General features: G+C 39.3%; 1 protein-coding gene across 4 annotated transcripts in view; it reads right to left on the reverse strand.

The window, feature by feature from the left end:
* znf704 (zinc finger protein 704) overlaps positions 1-12,653 on the reverse strand; it is a 68,382-nt gene extending 55,729 nt beyond the window's left edge. For 2 of the 4 annotated variants that reach the window (XM_053492386.1, XM_053492385.1), the window contains exons 1-3: positions 12,295-12,651; positions 11,582-11,781; positions 4,475-4,692 (exon numbers count right to left, since the gene is read on the reverse strand). In XM_053492386.1, coding sequence (XP_053348361.1) covers positions 4,475-4,692; positions 11,582-11,752 — 389 coding nt within the window. In that variant the 5' untranslated portion in view covers positions 11,753-11,781; positions 12,295-12,651. Of the gene's footprint in view, positions 1-4,474; positions 4,693-11,581; positions 11,782-12,294 lie in introns of all 4 variants that reach the window. The other 2 variants (XM_053492387.1, XM_053492384.1) reach the window with 2 other exon arrangements.
* Positions 12,654-13,046: the final 393 nt, after the last annotated feature.

A 13,046-nucleotide genomic window follows, 5' to 3' on the forward strand; every position in this document is an offset into this window, starting at 1 on the left:
GGTACGCCCTGGATGGGGGTCCAGTCCATTGCAGGGCCCACAAGCACACACACTGACTTTGGACTGTGGGCGGAAAAACTGAATACTGTCAGGAAACCCGCCAAAGCAAACACTGACCCGAGGCGGAACCCAGACCCTGAAATGTGGATGTGTGCGGCCACAGAGCTTACCTCTACACCATCAAAAATAATGTTTTAATAACCTCTATCAAAAATAATGTTTTATGAAAAAATTCAGATTAGTCCAAGTGAACCATCTAAACAATATGCACAAAGAAGTAGTTTAAATATGGTCCACTTGGTCTCTAGACCTGGTTTAACCCTTTTGTGAGAAATCATCAAAATATGTATGTATGTCTTTGTCTAAGACTTACTGTATTATTATTATTATTATTATTATTATTATTATTCTGAACTGATCAAATATTGTAATTTTAAATTATTATTTAAAAAAACAACAGCCAAAAAAATTTTTGTTGCAAATCAATGTCTGTGAAGTTACAGTATAAGGCTGTTCACCCTTTTAGGGTAATCACACACTTACTCACTTATCTTCTATACCGCTTTATCCTTCAGGGTATTTAGGGTCGCGGGGACCTAGAGCCTATCCCAGGAGGCTTAGGACATAAGGCGGGATACACCCTGGACAGGGTGCCAATCTATCACAGGGCACACACACTCGCCCAATTTGGGAACGCCAATTAGCCTAACCTGAATATCTTTGGACTGTGGGAGGAACAGGAAGGCAACAGTGCTAACCACTACACCAACGTACCGTGCCGCCCAGTGTAGGGTAATAATTCTTTCAAATGTATATATGAAACTATTTAAAACCATAAAAAAAAAAAATAAATGTGCAAAAATACAAAATTGATTTATTTTTGGTAAAGAGGTACCAAATACTAGCAAGCAACAATACTTACAAGTGCTAGTACTAATACCTAATTAATGGGTTAAAAAAGGTAGTCACAACAGAAATGTCATAAAATATAAAAATCATAAACAAAAACAGCTTTTTTTCTTTCTTTTCTTTATGTTTTTTCTAAAAAAGCCAGATGAAAGAAAAAGCAGGCGCTTTTGATTTTGAATAAAACAACGTAAAAGTCCTCTCACTTGCAAATTTATCTACAAAAAAATACCTGTGAAATAAAAACGTAATGTGGGAGGATCTGGCAATAAGAAAACAACACAGGGTTTTAGAGATTGTAAGACTCTAGTCGAGTTAGAACTGAAATGTTGTAACGAATGATATAATGACATATACAAACATATTAAAGTGAAATGTGGGTATATCCTGAGATCCCAAACATGAAGAAACACATCAAGAGAAAAAGTCTCTTATAGCAACGAAAGAATTGTGATAGTTGTATGAAAACTTTTGCACTAGACCATGTGGTAAATAACACAGTCAGTGAGTCAGACTTTAAGTAAACAGATTTTTTTTTTTTTTCGCACAGCTGAAAGCCTTTCTGGAAAGGCCTTGAACTTGGCAAAGGCCGGCTGCTCTTTTTACTGTTCAACAACAATCAGGGTCCTTGGTACGCCCCTCAAATCATACTTCACTTCCCCTGCTTGCAATTAGACCTCTGAAGGCTATTCGTCAAAATTTCAGCTGCAGCACCACAAGTCAGATCGCCAGCTTGTTACAATTGGTTATTTCCTGCTATGGCTAAAAACATAAACATGAAAAGAATAGCCAGAGCCCATATGTGGTGCAGAGGAAGGACACAGGGATCTGCAGAATCTAAATGCCTCGGGCTCTCCAGCACAAAGTTACACAACCGGAACAAAAAACCTTTAATGCAACTGTTTTCCTATTCGCACCCACATCAATGTAATGAAGGCTTTTGATAAAACTTTCTCTGGGGAAGGCAGTCAAATGGGAAAAAAATATATATTTAGTCAGCTGTCACAATGTCAGAATGCTTATGCTGATCTAGTGTGGATCAATCATCAGAAAAAAAAAAAGGCTATTGATTTATTTCTTCAAGAGCAGACCGAGTGCTTATACTGACTGAGTGTAAACAAATCTGATGAGCCAAGCGGCTCCGCTCAATAATAGGGATTGAAAAAAGCTGACGAGGGAGTGAAAGGTGCACCTCCGGCTCATCTCACTCCTGCAGCACCACCTCCACACATTCTCCTCCAATTCACTATAATTGAACACACTCTGAGGAGCGGGACGCCGCAGCCTGCTGAGGTTCAAACACTTGCATCTGGGGTGCTGTTGATGGATAAGCAATCACATAGTCTGGGGGATGTGTGTGTGTGAGACATGGTCATTTTAATCACAACCTGAGAGGGCAAAGTACGTCTCGATGTCTCATGATCATGTCCCCCAGCTATTTATGTTCAATCTAAAAACTTTCATTACTGAAAAATTACTCCTACAAATACACACTTGACCGATCCTCCCAGACCGTTCATAAGTTCTGATCATTTCACACAAAATAATAGAATCTTAGTTGTCCAGGAATATATACAGTATTGATCAATGTCCATTTGAAATACACTTTCTCTAGTGCCTACTTCTCTAGACACACACATGAGAGAGGTTTAAAAAGAGTAACAAGACATAAACAGGAGAAGCACGGTATTCATTACTCAATCTGTGTTTGCTCGATGTTTTCTGCCAGCAGAAAACCACAATAACCCATGTGGGAAATTGGGCTGTAGGGCTTTAACATCCAAAACCATGTCTGAAACACAACAGCTCCTGTATACATATTTTCTGCTGTCCAAAAAAAAAAAAAAAAAAAAAAAGCCAAATCTTCTCTCCTGAAATCTGAATACGGCATATGAATACACTGAAACGGAGCTGAAAATCAGGGCACACATACACACGTCTAAAAAATGCGCTTTAAAATTGCTCTGGGAAAGATCATCAACTTAATGACATGTTATTATGGATTGTGAGCCAAACGAAACATGGGAGTGAACAGCAGGAATGATGCGGGCTGACCTGCAAGAAACGGAGTCTGAAAATGGTATGCTTGGCTAGAGATATTTAATGATCTAATAGTGATAATTGCTCTGTTATAAATGTTTTTTTGCAGAGGAGCATTAAAAGTTATCCACTACATTATACTGAATGGACTTGTTTGTCTAAATATTAAGCAAGGACTAAATCGATGGACTATGCATGATGGGTGCACGAGCTTTCCTTCTTACCCTGTCTAAGACGTCGCTCTGAAATAGGGACAATCTGGACTTATCAGAACACCTTTTTCCATCACGCCAAGATCGAATCTTTATGGTCACTAGCAAATGGAATCCTGTTTCCCTTGACTAGTCTTAGTAACAAGTGGTTTTCTTATGGTCTCACTGCTGTTTAGTCCCAGTCAGGTGAGATCTTGTCACAATGTGTTGGTTTTTTTAATACCAACCACATTTCTTCCACAAAGTTGGAAAAAAAAATGAATAATGTGTCATACAGTTCTTAAACCTATTCCAGTCGTTTCAAATCTCATTAGTTGTTTTCTTTTCTTGATACAGGCCAATAATTTGATACTTCTGAAACAGTTATGTAAGCATGTCTTGTGACTGGGAAACCAGAAACCAAAAAGTCTTCCCTCTAACACTTTAGCATATCAGATAACCTAAAGTTACACATTGTTGACGCTAAGTTTCACTATTTTAACAATTATGCGTGTATTTATATCTATCCATGCTGTTCCAACAAACTGTACAATTCCTTCTGCATGTTTTAATATACCTTAATGAAAAACGCATTACAACTAGTACATTTATGTATACCTGTGGTTTGTCTTCTTCATGTCAGAGCTGCAGTTTTGGAAAATGAATCTTAACCTTCAGTTCCAGTATCGTGGTTTAAAACAGCCTAATTCAGTTCAGTTAAACTTGATTAATGTAATATGTAATCATTTAAATTACAGGTTCCTTCTTGTTACACCAGTTGGGTTTAGACCGTTTAGACTGAGGTGCGGTTTATAACGCAGGGTTGTCTGCTGGGGATTTGTGTTTAGAATATCCTATAACACATGATTACCCTTAGATTTTAATATGTTCTGTTATTATAAACCAAGGACAGAAGAAATTGTGTTTCAGCATACAGAGCCTGCTAAAAATAATCATATAGAGTGTCATGTCACCCAAGGGTCACTTGTTAGAGCTGGGTATTTATACATTTTTATGCCGGATTCGTGATTATTGCAGTCATAAATATAGACATCGTCTTTCTGCTGTAATCCCAACCAATAACCATAATACTGGATTCTGTATGAATAATGACTTTAATGCTTAATGTAAACTTAAATAGTTTAAAAAGTATGATTCGTTGGCAGTCTGGGTGTTCCAACAATATTTTAATCCACCTTACAGTACTGTATATGATGAAAGCTAAAAAAAAAGCTCAACACCACCTACGAACACGCATACACGCCAACTTGTCGCTGACACGTTTTTTTTTTTATTTGTGCCATGTGGGCGTCGCTGCTTATGCACTGCTGTCCTACCTGGCGTGTGGCACGTCGATACTGGAAGAAACAACCTTGCGTTTCTGCTCGAGCAGTGACACGGACCGTGTGTTGTCCTTCTCCATGTCTAGAGTCCGTCCTCCTCGTCTGTGCTCCGGTGCTCGCAGCTCCTCCACCCCGTTCGTGTTCTCGCTTTTCAGTGTGCCACCGTTCTGACCCGATGCTGGCACGTCACGCTGCCCGCCGTTACACAAACTCTGCCGAAAGAAAACAAACACGCAGCCCTCTGAGTGCGGGAAAAACATTTTTTGCTTTCAACTGTTTTGCATTAAAACCTAGGACTCTGGTTGATTTCCGACTAATTGTAAAGGCAAGAATCTGCACAACAACAAAATAAATTAAATGCATTTAAAATCATTTAAAGATGATTTATTATTAAGGTTGTAGAAAAATCTACAAAGTCAGACAACCGCATCATAATTTTTTTACTACTACTACAGATACTTTCCTTTATCTTTTTCTTTCTTATTCTTTGTTTCTTTTTTAAATGTTAATTCTACTTTACTATTATATCCTGAAACCACTGGAAATAACAACACCCACATCTGCTGGAAAAAGAAGTCACAAGTGGTCTCAAATAAGCATTCTGTGGAAATGTCTAACACGATTAATTTCAGCTTTGTTTGTTACACTTCAGTAAAGTCAGAAAAGGTCCAAGGACACACTATAGTGGTGCTGAAAGTCTTAACAGGGTCGTCTCAATGATTATCATAATATGATTTTCACTTAATACAGATAAACAACAGATTCTGTGCTGTGTGCACAGTGGTACAGTTGCACCACCCTGCATTTCTTTATATTAAATGATGGAGATTCGATCAAAGAAAAATGGAAAAAAATGTTTTACTGTGACAGGCTGCGGAACGCCTAAAATACAATTTAAAAACTGATTGTTTATTTAAGCAGTCTCATTTACCCTCTCATCTGTTTCAACAACTCAGCATTCAGTATACTAATCACCGACCTGATCATCTGTCATCATCTGCGCCTGTTCTTCCTGGTTCATGCCAGTTAGACGCCTCGTAATGCTTGAATTATTCATAGGGCACTGTGTGGCTTAACAAACAAAAAACATTCCTCTGAAACTGCTCAGGTATATGGCCTGGATTAAAAATGCCTTAAAACTATATTAAAAATAAAAGAAGGTCTGGCTCTTTGGAAGCGAATAAAGGGTGGCTCAAGACTTTTGGTACAGAACTGTAAATGGACCACAGGTGACCCGCGTGAAGTTTTTGCACCCTTAGCCGTTTACTGATTTTTCCTTAAAAGCAATACAATTGACTAGTTTTGTAACAAATATAAACACACATTCAGCTGAATTTCCAAAATATAATACTGTATAAATTTTTTAGTACTGTAGTTAGAACACAAAGCAACTGTAGAGGAAAACACGGCTTGGGATGGTGAATTACTGTATTTACCCGACTTAGACCAAAGAAAATGACAGCGCATACTAGTAGTTTACATTCCAGCACTGTGGGAGATATAGCACAGAATAGAGAGTTCACTTTTTTTTAAGGATAATGTATTAAGCTGAGTTTAAAATAAAATTTAAGTGTTTTGGGAGCATGTTCGCTGCACGTTTTAAGGTTTAGACTATTTAAATAGGCATTTTAAGGCATTTTTTTGACCACATTCTTTATTCGCGGTTTTTAACAATTCGTGGGTTCTCTAGGAATGTTACCCCCGCAAATTTCGGCGGTCGACTGTAACCAAAAATGCTTTACCAAAAATGACTTGAAATCGCAAAATTAAATCAGAAATAATTTTGTAAATTGAGGGCAAGTTTGTATAGACATCATCATGTCAACCTCAGTAAGGTGATGTTTAGAACAGGCTAAACCTCTATTATATAACAATCCTAATAAACTTCTTGTATCCTGTCACATCGCTACTTTATACACAACCAATCAAATGTGTTAGCTTAACCTGTGAGTGTCAGTAGTTTGTACCATCACACACTACTGAAAGCTTCGATACTGGACTGGTGGCCTATAAAAATGCACATTTTCAGTTCTCTGGTGCCAAAAGTTTTTGTACTTTGAGTGACTCTAAAGGGCATCTAATCACCTCAAAATTCTAATTTCTGACTGATGTCATTGATTAGAAGATTCTTATTTACATTCATGGCAGCATGTTATACCACCTGCAGTGTGATTGCAAATATGAGACAGACAAACACACACACACAACGGCGGATGCACCACGGCGATTATCCTGTTTGTATTTAATAACCGACAAAATGCTCAGACCTGAGCCAAAAAACTGGATCAAGATGTTTCCGTTCTGTTTGGATTGTAAAAGGAAGAAGTGTGTAATCTTATCCACAAAGCCTGGAAACCCTGGTGTAAAGGATCCGGACAGATCTCTGTACATCTCACACAGGAAAATTAAACCAGTTTGCACTGGCACTTCCTCTATTGCACAGAAATCCCTGGTGGCTATGTTTCTACGCAGACAAACATGGCTGCTCTCCTGTATTCATGCTCGCACAGATATCTTTACATCTCCAATGTTCATCTCAGGCTGAACAGACACTCCACACAAACACCACAACATGCTGACTATTATCTTCCTCTAGCTAAGTATTCAATTACTCTACGCACAGAATGAAAGCATTAAGTCCATATATGGATATGGATATTTGATCCAAGGTTTGTAAAAAGGGGGCAGGAGTGGCTCTGTGGTTAAGGTGTTGGACTGCTGATCAGGAGGTCCCTGGTTCGAATTTAAAATGATAACAATATCGAAGGTATTGTGATAATATTGTATCGGGTGATCCTTGGTGATTTTCATCAACATGCCAGCCCTGATAATACAACGAGAAATTCAAACTGCAATTAAGTAATTACAGACCACAAACGTATAACCAACACCAGCACATTCATAACATAATACTTCCAAAAGCATGTACTTTTCCAGTTCTCGTAAAAACACTGAAAATGAAGATCATTCACCTTTAAAGTTTGTTTTTTTTTTGTTTGATTTTAGAACAATTCATTATCAGTGAGCCAAAACAATGTTTTTTAATACAGATGGCAGACCAAATACAAAGAAAAACAAAATGTTCTTAACAATATCCATAATAATATATACAATGCATGACAAATGACAGATTTTAGTGGCTGATTTGTAAAATAAAATTGACTTCTTGTAATTGTAATTTTCTTTCTTTTCTTTTTTTACAATGTTTACTTTCATTTGGCTTCTTTTTTTATATTACAAATTTTACTTGTATTTGGCTTCAAACAAATAAGTAAAGATTTATTTTGAAAAACTATTTTTAAATATTTAGACAAATTAATGAAATTTACATAGTTAACTGCAAAACACCACCTAAACTAAACACTGCATTTCTTTAGCCAACTGATTTGGCTGCACGATTTCATAAAAAATAAATAAATAAATAAATAAATAACTACACTGCAATAATTTTGACACATATTCGATTTAAACTGTGACATGTAACTAATAAATGTACTGTACCATTTTGTATTCTGACATATTTATTCAGGCTAACATCAAATAATGGCAAAAACAATCTCATTATCAGCATCTTTGTCAATATTTATCAAATCAACAGCGTGTGTATTTAAAAATATTATTTGTATTAAATTACAGCCTTTTTGCAATTATATAATTGCACAAGTCCATATCATGTTTGCAATTTTAAAAACTGCCTTTATGACTCTATATAACCCCCTGCTACACTAATGCGCTTATCCCAGCGTTTCACTAGTGCTTGGATTCCATAAAGTTAAAACGTTTTCTCAGTACACCCGAGCCATGACCAGACTGCCTGCTTCATGTCTGAAATGCTGGCCTCCCTGTAATTCCTTTCATGACCCAAACATGTGGAGTGAGGTCAGGACTGTATGGGGGATGTGGAAATGTCTTCCTGCAGAGTTCCTGTAATGTGCAAGTGGTGTTCTTAAATGATTGTGTGTACAGTTCGTGCACTCTTACACAAGTTGGTGACAAGTTATCCATCAAGGATCAGGCATTCTGCTCAACCGCGATTCACAGATGTGTGGCTAAGAGTCTCATCACCGTACTGTGCTTGAGGTCTTCTGCAAATGTCGATAGGTTTCACGCCTTCATTCATGAGAAATTTCATCACGAGTCCAGGTGTGACTTGAACTCCCTTGCAAATAATAACGCTCATGCCTCTGCTAACCCATACAGTGAGCAACATCTAAACGCGCATCAAAGAAATTGAGCAACTAATGACATGATAGTGCAACATATTGCTAATTGTTTCCCCATCAGATGACACATTGCTTTCTATATTTATCCGAGGGCAGGATTTGTCTAAGGGTGGGTCAATGCATGGCAAAAATGTCACATCACAACATTTTTCAAGGCAGATGCGTGAGCCTAACAACTATCATAACAGTTTAAACAAATAAGTAAAGATTTATTTTTAAAAAAAAAACTATTTTTAAATATTTAGACAAATTAATAAAATTTACATACTCAATAAGAAAAAAATAAGAACTAATACATTTATTCAGTCAGTAATAATCGATTTAAAAGCACTCATCGCTGACAAAACCGACAACATATAAAAGATTAGGATGTAACAAACATGGTATTATAAAAAATAAAAAAAACGGTACTGTATTAGTGTGGAGTTAGTACTGTGTTACCACCCCAAAGGTCATTATTTTCCTATTGTAGCACATGTTTTATTCCACTTATATAACAGCAATTTGTAAACGTTAACAATTTTTTATACATGTATAGTAACTTTTAATGTTACACAATTTCCATGAAACAAGTTAGTTCCTCTTTTCTGTATCACTTTCATACAATAGCTATAAACAGCCAGTCCCTTTGCAGCCTCTCTCTTTAGAAACCTGCTTAATAACATGATCAGTTTTACTTCGGCAAACGCTTCACCTTATTCGTAAGGCACGCTGCATGTCCGTTTCTATTGTAACTTAAAAACAGGAGAATTACTTTACGGCACAAAGTATAACTAAGTTAGAAAAAAAATATATTTGCCAAAACGGATATTATAGTCTTCTTTCCTTTGGTCAACGTGAATAAATTAGACTTAACCCTCCACAGATGTGCACAATGATACTTAAAAATAATGTCATGAGCTTCAGTTTGCAGTCCTTTGGCACTTGTATAGCACTCTGTAATTACTACGTCGCAGCACATCTTTTTCCCTTCATGACCCACCCTGTGCAATAAACATGCCTATGGATTATACCTGCTTTTTTTTATTAAGTAATTCATAAGCCAGTGTGTACGGACACATTCTGTTCATCCAAACAGTTCAGGGGTTTCAATCAAATTAAGCCTATCATAATTTTGTAAAATTAATTGGATTGGAGACCACGAGGGTTCCATTATTTGATTGGATTAAACACAAGGAAAACATCCCCCACTCCTCTGCGCCCTGCCTCAGTGGTTTACGTATAGCAGCTCACATGCCGCACGCCTACCGTATTATGCCTCACTATAAGGAAAAACAGCTTTCACACCGGTCAGTGATCGCCATGTTCCCTGCTCCTTCCCTGCACTGCTTTCTCGAAACAAAGAACCCAAAAAAAAACCTTGCCACGAAACATTCATTTCTCCTCCTGAGTCGAGCCGTGTTCTGTAACAGGTTACAATCTGTGGTTAATCAGCCTTTAAAGGCACTTCAAGGACTGTAGTAAACACCAAGAGCACCTCTGCTGCCTTTCTCAGAACGATCAGTCATCAATCATGAGCGAAGCTGTGCGGGTCATCACGCTACAGGGACGGCACTCGGCTCTATATCACATAATGCCACAGAAAGCATCGCTTCTCTCTGGCCATTAAATTACATTAGAAAAACAAATAGAAGAAAACCTCCTTTGTCCCGCCTTTGTCCTCAGGGCTCGCGCTTATCGGCACATAAACCCCTCCCTACAACAAGTCAACAAGTGGCATTCCCTCAAGCTGAATAGAGCACCATTAGGAATCCTGGTGCTGTGCCAAGTACCACAGATTCAACACTTGTCCTGTCTGAGAAACTTTATTTCGCCAACTGCCCAACTTGAGGGCCGTATGCCTGCAAACACACCCTTACTTGTTTGCAGAACTTTTTTTTTTTACACGCTGAATAAGACATAGTTCTGATAGTCACACCTCAACACAAGGACTGCATAAATATCTCAGTACTTAGCACTAAGTTGCTGGTTGGGTCAGGGTGTGACAGCGCTGCCCGGATAATAATAATAATAACAATAATATACAAACCCTCTGTATACTGTACACACATGCTTTCACATACCAGATCAAGCATAACATTTGAAAATCTCTTTCGGTTATACGCAGATGTCCAACATCTGCTGTCCTGTTTTGCCCTGTTTTGCCTTTCTATTTTCATCATCTGTGTTTTCATGCAAGCTGGCTGACGTCATTAAAGTGAGGTAATTGAAAAAGCAGCTTTGTTTAGATATCAAGTCGAAATGAAGCACCATTTTATGCAGTGTGAAGAATGCATTACTGAGAATGGCTAAGTAGGCCAAATATTTTTAACCCATGGCTCGTTTATAATAAACAAGTGATTGGATGATGGTCACAGTGCATGCAGAATGCAGCAACAATGGATTAGATAGGACTATCAGGCAATAAAGAAATGTATAAACAGCCAGTTCATACAGGAGGAAGGAGGAAGGACAGAATGGAGGCTGTCATGAACCAATACATGCACATACACACGCGCGCGCGCGCACACACACACACACACAAACACTCAGGCTTCCGCCAGTGTGCAGAATGCTGCAGAGCGGGTTGATTTCGCCATGCTTCTGCGCCACAACAGGTCAAAGAAAAACAACGCGGCACATTAATCGCATCTGCGCTGTCATAACACAGTTATTACACCCTTATCATGCATTATGCATTACGTGTGCATGTGATCTGATTTGCATTTAACGGCTGTGTGCACTTGTAAACAACATGCACTCTCATTGTGATGATGACCGACAAAACAAAAACAAAAACAAGCTCGCCTCTGCAGCGCGTGCACACTTAAACTTACACCGACGTTTACTCCCCCTTACTTGAACACACACATACACACACACACATTCACACACGTACCTTCAAGCTCGGCTTCCTCGCTCCCTTGACAGCTTCTTCCTCTGTGGGTCCGCTTGGTACCGGTGTGTCTCTGTGCTCGCGCTCTCCCGCCTCCCCCGCCGCCGCTCCCGAGCCAGGCGCGTACACGCGGCTACCGATCAGCGAGCGCTTCACCAGGCGCCTGGCGTGCATGTCTCGCTCAGATCACGGAGATCTAAAATCTTCAAAAATAATAATAAAAAAAAAATAGATGAATAAAAAATCCCCTTCTTTATCAATGAAAACCGTCGAAATTAAAATGACAGCCGTGCACCGGAGCGAGCTGTGCAGATGCGAACCGAGCCCGGGGATACATTTTCAGACATTTCAGGCTCATGGGCGCGCGCGCGTTTTTCTGTTAATCAGGATGCCAAAAAATACATATATTTATAATGCATAATAAAAAAATAATAATCAAGCCTAAAATGTGCGCTGTGTAATCCGGACACGGATTTCTCGCAGTCCGACCGGCGAGAAGCTTTTATTATTTTTTTCCTCTCTCGGTTTGTTTTCCTCGCGGAGACGCGCACAAAACATGACACGGCGCGCGCGCTCCGGACGGAACACCGAATACAGGCTCTACGAGGCGAAACCGGAGACCGGTTACTGTATGAATATTACTATATATAAACCGAGTAGGAACCTGTTAAATAAAAACCCTTCACCGAGTAACAGCCTCAAATCCTGACACCTACATCCGGAATGAATCGCGCGCAGCTCCGTTCCGTGCCGGTCTTCCCTCCCCAAACCCGCAGCCTCCACCGGCGGAGCGCGCGCTGTAAACATGTGCGCTCTCGCGCCGGGATCTGCGCTCCGATTGGTTCGCAGCGTACACGCCTCCGCGCCTTTCCGCTCGCCTTTCTCTCCTCACTGCATCATCTTCCCTCCTGAAAAATGGGCCGATTTCCAACCAGAACGCGCGCCATGCACCCCTGTCTTACTGTTAGTGTTTAAAAATCTCATGTTAAAGGTTCCCGGATGTAACCCAGGCATACTGTTAATGGTGTGTATTAAACCGCATGCAACCTAAATGTTACGCGGGTTCGCACGCAGCCACAGAGCGAGAGAGAGAGAGAGAGAGAGAGAGAGCGGTTCAAAACAATGACGAAATGCCGGAGCCTGGAGGCCGAGCCGACACTCAACACGTCCTGGGTTGGGTTGAGAAGGTGTGTACATGACCGGAAACCACTATAAGCAAATCTAAAGTGCCCTGATAACAATGATTTGCACGTGTTAGTGTAAATATTTATCCAGTGGTACAGTATGTCTAGCAGTTTGGGTGATTGATTTGAAAGTACCTGCAATACAGTAATAGAAACTTATCTTCATTCAGTCTCTACAAATTTTCCACAAAAGTCATATGATGACTTAGTGCTAGTGCAAGAATAGGAGCTTTCTGTACTGGCAGGCAAATTAACTTAGTACATATCATTGGTCTTTCGGCCAT

The sequence above is a fragment of the Clarias gariepinus genome, chromosome 3, assembly GCF_024256425.1.
Source record: "Clarias gariepinus isolate MV-2021 ecotype Netherlands chromosome 3, CGAR_prim_01v2, whole genome shotgun sequence".
NCBI lineage: Eukaryota > Metazoa > Chordata > Actinopteri > Siluriformes > Clariidae > Clarias > Clarias gariepinus.